This window comes from Gekko japonicus, unplaced genomic scaffold (assembly GCF_001447785.1).
Source record: "Gekko japonicus isolate JY-2015 unplaced genomic scaffold, Gekko_japonicus_V1.1 scaffold173, whole genome shotgun sequence".
NCBI lineage: Eukaryota > Metazoa > Chordata > Lepidosauria > Squamata > Gekkonidae > Gekko > Gekko japonicus.
In genome coordinates this window covers 1,429,308-1,439,515 of record NW_015161407.1, presented here as the reverse complement: position 1 = coordinate 1,439,515, position 10,208 = coordinate 1,429,308, and the positions used below count along the sequence as shown (strand labels likewise).

General features: G+C 43.6%; 1 protein-coding gene across 2 annotated transcripts in view; it reads left to right on the top strand.

Moving 5' to 3' along the window:
* Positions 1-10,208, top strand: part of CFI (complement factor I) — a 33,026-nt gene extending 22,818 nt beyond the window's left edge. For both annotated transcript variants that reach the window (XM_015426326.1, XM_015426318.1), the window contains 4 exons: positions 1,530-1,636; positions 4,791-5,068; positions 8,482-8,583; positions 9,743-10,208. In XM_015426326.1, the coding sequence (XP_015281812.1) occupies positions 1,530-1,636; positions 4,791-5,068; positions 8,482-8,583; positions 9,743-9,960 (705 nt within the window). In that variant the 3' untranslated portion in view covers positions 9,961-10,208. The remainder of the gene's footprint in view (positions 1-1,529; positions 1,637-4,790; positions 5,069-8,481; positions 8,584-9,742) is intronic.

The following is a 10,208-nucleotide window of genomic DNA, read 5'->3' as shown; positions in this document are numbered from 1 at the left end:
ATTATTATTATTATCATCATCATCATCATCATCATCATCATCATCATCATCATCATCATTTAATGTTTTTATTGCAAGATACATAGTTTTGTACATTACAGTTGGTTGAGGGGGGGGAAGCTACAGCTTACAAGCAGAGTAGACGGATAACTTCAACTTACAATTGAGAATGAGATTTCTGTGGTGAATGTCAATAAATCAAAAGTAGGTTTGCAGCTTACAGAGCTAATGTTTTAAGCATGCTTTTATTTTAAGTAAAAAAATCTTTGTGTTGTGTCTTTTATAAAGTTTATATCTCTTCTACCTAGCATTACATTTTGTGACACACTTGGCCTGGCCCAACAAGGTCTCATTTATGTCAGATCCGGCCCTCATTACAAATGAGTTTAACACCCCTGGCTTACATTGTTCTCCTCTCCTTCGTTTTATTCTCAAAACAACCCTGAGATGTAGGTTAGGCTGAGAGAGTGTGACAGGCCCAAGGTCACCCAGAAAACGTCCATGACAGAGTGAGGATTTGAACCTGAGTCTCCCAGAGCCTAGTCCAAAACCTTAACCACTGCATAACCTAGCTTCCATTGCAAATAGCACGGGGGTCTGGAGATAACCTAGAGAAAGCTTTATTCAGGAACTAACATACTTGATACTAAAGAGTAGAGATAGGTTCCTAGCTACATTTCTGTTCTGTAGAACATCTGAGAAGAAAAAGGATATCACCCTAAGAGGAGCAATTTGGAGACAGAGAAGGAATGACACTTATCAGGAAAGGAAATGCTGATCCATGATCCTGTCTGACTAGTCTTTTCTCTACTACCCTCTGAAGGGTTCTTCTTTCTTTTTTTTGTACACCAGACATTGCTTTCTCCAAAAGTAGGAAAGAATCAATGGCTGGGGAAGGGTTAAGCAGCTCCCACCCAATGATCCTGTACCTTGGCCCATATTCAAGTTACCCTGACAGACTTGGGTTTGGTAATCTACGTTTACCATAGTGATACATAACAGTCTTCAAATGGGTCCAATTAGTTTGCAATAAGAATATGAAAAAGCTATTGGCTAGCATGCTAATCCTATTACAAAGTCCTTCCTTCTGCTTGCTGTTCTGTGTTAACAATGATCAGACAATGTAAGAGTAAAGGGCAGTTTTATATGTTGTGTGTCCAAACACCCTCAGAGGGCAGAACTCTGCACCTAAAACGAAGGAAATATTTAATAGTGCTGAAATCTGGGCAATACCTGAAGGGTTCTAGTTACACATGGACACATGAAACTGCCTTACACTGAATTGTTTGAAATCACTATTATCTGCTTAGATTGGATGTGGTTCCTCAAGGTCTCAGGTAGGGGGGTCTTTCATATCATCTCCTGCCAAATTCTTTTAACTGGATATGTTGGGGATTGAACCTAGGACCTTCTCCATGTCAAGCAGATGCTCTACCAGTGAGCCACAGCAAAACTGCAGGGAGGTACTAAAAAAAGTATAATCTGTACATAGCAAGAGATACAACTTGACCTAACTCTCTTTTGTGCAGGGTGAATTTCCTTGGCAGGTGGCAATTAGAAGTACTACCTCTCAAGTGAACTGTGGTGGGATTTATATTGGAGGCTGTTGGATTCTCACTGCCGCACACTGTGTTAGGTAAGTGACTTTGGGGGGGGGTATCAAATTCATTCTAGCTAGATTACAGGTCAGCCTTGCCTTGTAGCACAGGACTGAACAAAGTTATATTTTAGTAGTTTATATCAGTTCTGCATTGCTTTGATGGGCATGGTTTCCCCCAAAAGAATGCTTGGAGTTGTAGCATGGTGAGCTAACTGAGATTCAGAAACGCTTCACCAGTGCAGAACTGCAATTTCCAAGGCTCCCTGGCAAGAGGGAATTACTGTAACACTGTCAGCTACTATGATGTACGTATAATGTGGCTGTGCTATACCATATGAAAGTGCCTCAATCTAGAAGAAGAAGAAGAGACTGGATTTATACACTGCCCTTCACTACCCAAAGGTGTCTCAGAGCGGCTTACAAACTCCTTCCCCTCCCCACAACAGACACCCTGTGAGGTAGGTGGGGCTGAGAGAGCTCTTGACAGAAACTGCTCTTTTTCAAGAACAGCTCTTACCAGAACTACGGCTTGCACAAGGTCATCCAGCCAAATGCAAAACAAATCTAGGTTTGTTTTGTAAAAAAAAATTGGATGATACAGATCAAAAATGAATGGGAAAGGAGTAAAGAATCATGAGAGAATTGGGGAGCCAATAGCGCCACTCTGCAATATAGTTTGTGAGTGACAGCATATTAGAAGAATACTCTGAAACTGTACCATCTCTGGTATGCATGTGAGGAATCATTTGCTTGAAACATGGCTAGTTCCAGGTTTTGGGGGCCCCTGGACAGTGTTAGCCAAATTGCCTTATTTAATTATTAAACTTGGGGAATTATGAATATTAAGTGACAATGGGCATAAAATATAGGATTATAACCTATATACGGGAGTCAGAATTTCCAGAGTCCACAAATAGATGCAGAGACCGTGTTACTAAAATAATGATTTCTTTACTAAATGTTCTCAAGCATACAAATAATATTCAAGCATTCACACACCCACTCCAGAGCTAGGAATACAGGGTTGAAAGGATAGCGACGTTTGCATGAGCAAGAAATATTGTTGGTTGGGTGATACTTTACCTGTCCGACGAGACAAGTAGATTATGCAGCGAAAAATAAAATAAGGGAAGGGGTCATGAGTTGACCAACAACACATGTGGTATGGTCCCAAACTGCACAGGGATGGAACCAACAAGGTAGGATGGGGTTAGAAGGGGAAGAAGCAAGAGGCAAGAGAGCGAGCTCAGGGAAGGCTCTCCTTAAATACCTAAATTGTGACCTGAGGCTGCGGCCATGTGGTCACCTGGTTCCCAGGAAATATTAGAAAAAAACTTAAAACTCTGGATGGGGTATAAAGGGACTAACAGTTGGGCAACTGCAATTTAATGGCTGGCAGGGAGTGACGCCTCTGGGGGAGGGGGGTGAGACAAAGGAGAGAATGAAGAGAACCAATCACGTTGCAGGGTTGGTGCTTCATATTAACGATCGGATACTTGACAGCAGTGTTATCTGGATGGGTGACAGGAAGCCTGGACTGCTGCTATTGTCTGTCGCTGAGCGTATCCCTTTGTCTTAGGCTGGCTCAGGAGGGAGAGGCATGTGTGTCTCTGCTTGCATGGAGGCCAGGGTGGCTGGTCTGCATCCCGGTGCTTGGGGTAGATGCAGAGGTGCAGGGGCAGACTGCTTCTGTAGTCCCAAGTTCACATCTGGCTTGGCATGCTACTTAGGCACAAGGCTTCCCTTGGCCACAGTGTACGCTCCATAGTCCAGCATAGGGCACTTCTCTTGGGAACACAGCTCTGTCCATTGCCCTGGCACACACTCTCCATAGTCCAGCAAGGCTTCAGAGTCCAGCAATATTAGGGAGTCTTTTATAATACCATCTGAAGTGGCTTCATGGCAACAACAGAAACAGGTCCCCTCCCTAAGCCCACGCTCCCCAATTGCATCCCTTCCTACACACCTGCTGACCCACCTGTGTGGCTCTCTACCACTGCCCAGCTTCCTTCCCTGTGAGCTCTCCTGCCACCTGTGTGCCCAGCCACATGCATCACCTGCATGCCCTTTCCCCATTGGTGCTGGGCAGCATGTGCAGCCAGGTGGCAGGTTAGCCATGTAGGAAAGGGAGGTAGAGGTAGTGGGCCCTGCTGGAAAGTCTGGGCCTTGGCAGGTGCCCCACTGTGACATATACTGATGCCCACCCTGTTTTGAAAGCATCCCCACTTTAAAATCTGTCACTTTGTGTACACTGTATTAAGACATTAGTTGGACGTGCATGATCCTTTGTTAGCTTCCTTCTGATCAAAGCTAGTCTGGCTTCAAATATTCTCATTGGGTGCATTCAGACGGCGTGCTGAGAGCAGTTTAAACTGGTTCAGTTCTGACATGATTATTTGTACTCTGGACAATCGTGATCACACGAGATTGTGTGTCGGGTTTTTTTTTCTTTTCCCAGTTTGTGCATGCGCATAACTGTTCATCCGTGGAATTGAATATCCTCGCGTATGCGCAGAGCCACTAGGGCAAACCACGGATTTCACTTGACAGTTCCGCAGAGCACCGTGATTTCACCGCTTTGACAGAAGACTTCCCTTTAAACTTTTTGCCCTAAACTGGCCTCTTTGGGATCCTGAACTCAAAACTAGTGACCGTTTAAATGTTGGTTTTAAAAATGTGGGATCGGAGCTCTGCTTATGCGCATACCGCCGACGCACAAAAAAATGGTGGCCGAAAAGCGGAAGCCTTGGACTTCCAAGCGGGGAGGGGGTTTAAATAATTAGAAGTGGCTTGACCCCAGAGGAGCGATCGCACAGGGGAAACTGCAGCTTTAAATGGGAGAGCTGAGAAAACACCACTTTGGGACCTGGTAACAAAATACTCCGGGTTAAAGGGGTTTTGAGCCAGAAACCAACAGCTGGGGACAGGAGGCAGATGTTGACTGTGTGATCGTGCATATAAAATCCGTTGCTGAACTGTCATGACACCAGATCAAACGGCGTGTCTGAACATTGTGTCTCAACTGCAGTTTGAAATGAGATCTTCCAGTCATTTCAGAAAACTGCAAAGGGCAGTACTTTAAAAGTGAATCATTCTTTATATAGCCCCTTTGATTGATTAATTCATTAACTGGAAATCTACTTCAAGCCAAGGTTTACATTTGTATTTGTTTGCTTGTTTTCTTTTTCAGACAAAGCTCTGTTCATACCTATTTGATATGGACTGGAATGTTAAATACAATAATTTGGCATTCCAGGATGGAAACCTTTACTGTGAAAAGACTGATAATCCACGAGGACTATAATTCCAAAACGTATGAAAATGATATCGCTTTGCTGGAAATGAACAGCAAGAGTTCAGGGCAGACGTGTTTCCCACCCAACACGGTGGCAGCCTGCATCCCCTGGTCACCTTACATGTTCAGAGCAGGCCACCAGTGCAAAGTGTCTGGCTGGGGACGGGCAGAAGGTAATTAGAATTTTATGACTGAATTATGGAATTATGACCTCTTTCATTGCAGCTGGCCCCTAAGCTTGCCAAGCTATAATGGGCCAAGGCTCTCCCAGAATCACAGCTGATCTCCAGGCTGCAGAGATCAGTTCCCCCCAGGAGAAAACGGCAGCTCCAGAGGGTGGGCTCCATGGCATCGCATCTTGGATGTGCTCCTTCCCCTCCCCAAACTCTGCCCTCTGCAGGCTCTGCCCCCAGAGCTCCAGGAATTAGCTGTCAGCTGCAGTTCATCTTCCTGCTTGCTGGCTGTTGAGGCCTCCTTTCTTGCCATGGCCACGCCCACTGGCACTCATGCTGAATCACTGCTGCGTGAAGACAGACATAGCTGTGAACAGGGATAAGTGCAGGGGATTCAGCTGCAAAGTCATCATTGCTTCTTTCCCCGCCAACTTCGTTCCTGTAAAGACACATGAAGAGCTGTGGATCAAATCCTGATTGTCTCTTCCTTTTTTTCCTGCCTCCCATGCTCCATATGGAGTATCCCTTTTTCCCCACCTTGAAATGCCCAGAATCTCTAGCTGATAAAATTATTGTTTGACATTTTACATTTTTAAGCCTTTTTAACAACTGTTTTTAAACTCTTTAAGATATGTTTGGAGAGAGCAAGGTTGGCTTTGTGACTGAAACACCTTGACCTGGCCATTGACAGTTGTACAATCCTCTGCTCAGGGAAAAAATGAGAGGTAGCCTCACACTTGATGCCAAGGCTAGCCGATCAGTTACATGAATTTGGTTTGTGCCAACGAACAGAAAAACAGGTTCTGCTTAATCTCAAGAATAACTACACACAAAATTCTATTTGAAATTACAAAAAATCCTCTTATTAACTGTTCTTTACAGATGCAGTACAAGTTGAAATTAGAAAATAGAGTTGGAAGGGACCTCTGGGGTCATCTTGTCCAACCCCCTGCACAATGCAGGAAATTCACAAATACCTCCTCCTCCACACCCGCAGTAACCACTGTTCCATGCCCAGAAGATGACAAAAAGCCTCCAGGATCCCTGGCCAAACCGGCTTGGAGAACAATTGCTTCCTGACCCCAAAGTGGCAATCAGCATTTCCCTGGGCATGTTAGAAAGGGCCACAAGAACTAAGCACTGAGGCAACCCTTCTTGCCCTCCCTCTCATGATCTGCCTAATTTCACAGAATCTGCATTGCTGTCAGATGGCCATCTAGCCTCTGCTTGAAAACCTCCAAAGAAGGAAAGCCCACCACCTCCCCAGGAAGCCTGTTCCACTGAGGAACTGCTCTAACTGTCAGGAAGTTCTTCCTAATGTTTGACCGAAAACTCTTCTGATTTAATTTCAATTTGTTGGTTTTTGTCTGACCTCCTGGGGCAACAGAAAACAACTCTGTACCATCCTCCATATGACAGCCCTTCAAGTACTTGAAGATGGTTATCATATCACCTCTCAGTTGTCTCCTCTCCAGGCTAACATACCCAGCTCCTTCAACCTTTCCTCATAGCACTTGGTCTCCAGAACCCTCACCATCTTCATTGCTCTCCTCTGGACACGTTCCAACTTGTCTATATCCCAAAAATGTACACAGTACTCTAGGTGAGGTCTAACCAGAGCAGAGTAAAGTGGTACCATCACTTCGCATGATCTGGACACTATACTTCTGTTGATACAGCCCAAAATCGCATTTGCCTTTTTAGCAACTGTGTCACAGTGCTGACTCATGCTCAGTGTATGGTCTACTAAGACCCCTAGATCCTTTTCGCACATACTACTGCCAAGACATGTCTCCCCCAACCTATAATTATGCATTCAATTTTTCCTACCTAAATGCAGATCTTTACATTTATCCTCACTGAAATTCATTTTATTTGTTTTAGTCGTTTTGCAGCCTGTCAAGATCATCCTGTATCCTGACTCTGTCATCTACTGTATTTGCTACCCCTCTCAATTTGGTATTATTTGCAAATTTAGTAAGCATTCCCTCATAGCGTTAACTATGGCAACAGATGTCCCAGGTAAATCTCCATTTGACCCTTCGTCAGGCCATAATCATATGGTAAAGCTGGGAAAGGGTTGAGGTGACTAGTGCAGATCATGCACAGGCGCTTCTCCTCTGTTCCCAGTTGCACTCCACCACTCAGGCGTTATAACAAGCTGAGGAGCTCTACTATTTCCCTGGACACTTAAGACTATTCAGTGTTCCAACTGGCTCCACAAAGCCAAAAGCAGTTTAGTTTCGTATGTTTAATTTCAACTTGTACTACATCTTTAAAGAATAGTTAATAAAAGGTTTTTTGTAATTTCAAATATAATTGTGTGTGTATTCCTTCATTACAGTGTTTTTCAGATTCGGTATACTACACACACTGTATAGCCATTTTTTGTTATATAATCCCAAGAAGACACTTGTGCATTTGCCCAACTTTAGCATATGCACTGACTGTCAAGTAGGTTCCATACTGATCTCAGCTGATTGATGTCTGTGGCTTGGTCAACAGAAAGAGGCTGCTCCCACAAAGGGATGTATTCTCATTCAGAGGCATTCACAGAACTAGTAGAACTTCCACACAAGCATTTTCTCCATGTTTTCCCATTGCATCCCCTCCACCAGTAGGGTTGGCAGACCCCCCACTGGAGGCAGGGGTCCTCCACTGCCAGGCCCTGCCCCCAGTTGCCTATCAGCTGGCCAGCAGGGGACTTACCAGGAGAAAGAGGAAGGCCCAGGCCGCGTCAACAGCATCGCACAGGAAGTGACATCTATACACCAGCAACATCCAGGCAACACTCTGGTACTGTCATGGGTCAGTCAGGAGGAGAGGACTCCTCAGGAGAAGAGGAGTCCTGTGTAGCCAGGTCTGAAGCAACAGAAGCCAGCAAGCAGGAAGATGAACTGCAGCTGACAGCTAATGTAGAGCCACCAGCACCTTCCAGCTCAGGTGGTCATGACCAGCCCTCCAGTTTCACCCACACCCTTTGAGCACCAGAGACGAAGACTTAGAATGGAGCTCCAGGAGAGAAGACAAAGTGTGTGTCTCCTGGCCCGACTCCAGCAGCTTGCTGATGATGAGTAGCTGCAGGGTAACCCCCAGGCAGTTGACTGCAATTATTTTATATGTTGCCAGCCAAGACGTGAAAGGCAAGATATAAGTATTTTAAACAAATAAAAGTATTTTCTGGGATTGATTAACTGTACTTCATACCTCATTTTCTCTCTCTCTCTCTCTCGCTGTACTTGGTATTTTTTCTTGCCACTTTATGCAGTGTCTCCCTACATCTAAGTCTGCGAGTCTGCTCCTGTTCTGGGCTAGCACCCCAATTGTGAATGCTCATGGGTTTGTTTTTACTGAATTGTGAACAATTTCTAAACTGTTGATTTTTTTTTTTTGCTGTTCCATTTCTCCTTTAGGTTATGAAAAACAATTTACACTTAAATGGGGCTATGTTAATTTAATGTCAAACTGTTCTGAAATCTACAAGGAACGATATTTTAAAGGCATGGAATGTGCAGGTGAGTGTGATTCATATAACTTTGGTATCTACCCTGAAACATACTCATGAACCAGGATGATTTCAGCAGATTTGTTTTGGTAGCTTAGATCCAGTTGTGCATGTGCATAAATATAAACAGTGGAACTACTCTGGTTTTAGTGGACATACAAGAAATTTGGCAACACAAGTAGGTACCATGGACTTTTTCTTGCATTTCTGCTTATTCAGGAGCTCCAGCACAAGTGGAAATTTTGTGCTGGATCCAACCCAGTAAGTCCAAATTGCACCCCCTGTGGTGATAACAGTCTAGCAATCTAGAGCGGCCATTAGCAAAATGTTCAAATACCTCTCCGTTTGCTGGGAACTGCATAAACTCCTCTGTAGTCACAAAGCTCTGGGCAGTTATTGGCTAGAGAAGCAAATAATGAACAGCCTAGGAAGTAGGTATTCCCACAGGCAATTTTCTGAGTTAACAAGAATTCAGTCTCTTGATTTTTTAAAAAAAATATAACATATAAAACTTTTACAATAACTCAATAATCTCCTATAAGACATTGTGTGAAATATTAGTTGGAAGTAACATCCGCTATCACTAAGTAACAACCTGTATGAACAAGATATCTACATACACACTTGGGCCTTTCTGGATATTCTGCACTGTGTTGTCTGTCATCAATTGCTGCATTCAGATGTCAAACTGTGATTTCACTGAAATGTGTCCACGATGGGCACAAACACATGCTTTTGCACTCTCCTCTCTCTTCCTTTACACATGAAGCTTAAATTAAAACTTCCTCAATCAAACTCCAGTTTGCTATGATATCCAAATTCAGGCATCTTGGCCAAACGGAAGTAGGGATGCTCTGCATAAGGTGGAATTCTTAACCTTGTTTGTTTGTTTGTTTATTATTTCGATTTATATCCTGCCTTGTCACAGAGCTGGCTCAAGGCGGCTAACAACATTAAAACAATAAATACATTAAAATACAGAGTAAATGCAAACAACAACCATTAACCGTTTATAGCCTCTCACGGACAAATCTCAGTTTAGTTTCATAACTCAAGCACCCAATAGCAAGCTTTTCAACAGTCTGAGCACTTATAAAAAAGTGCTCGTGTTTCAGTTCCACAAAATGATGTGTCTAACAATGAGGGTTGTTTTTTTTTTTCTCCCTCAGGTACATATGATGGTTCTGTAGATTCCTGTAAAGGTGACTCAGGAGGACCTTTGGTTTGTTTTGACTCTTATAACGTAGCTTATGTTTGGGGTATTGTGAGCTGGGGTGAAAACTGTGGTGAAGAAGGACACCCTGGTGTTTACACAAAGGTGGCTGATTATTTTGAATGGATTAGCTATCATACTGGAAAGGCTGTGGTTTCTCGATTTAATGTGTGACATTTGGAATGCAAGTATTTTCTCATTCTCTGCTGCAATAATGAAAGGTTGGCTGCAGAAGACTGGGGGCATAATTCCAGCTCAAGTTAAGCGTGTTTCAATTTCTTTCACTGAAATCAATGGACGCAAAAGTTGTTACCTCTGATTGTGTCATGCCCTGGCAGTTTGGCAACAATGGCTCTCCAAAATTTGCATTATTTTTTTAAAAGTCTGTTGGCCTTCTAAAAGCAATCATTGTTTTTTCATTC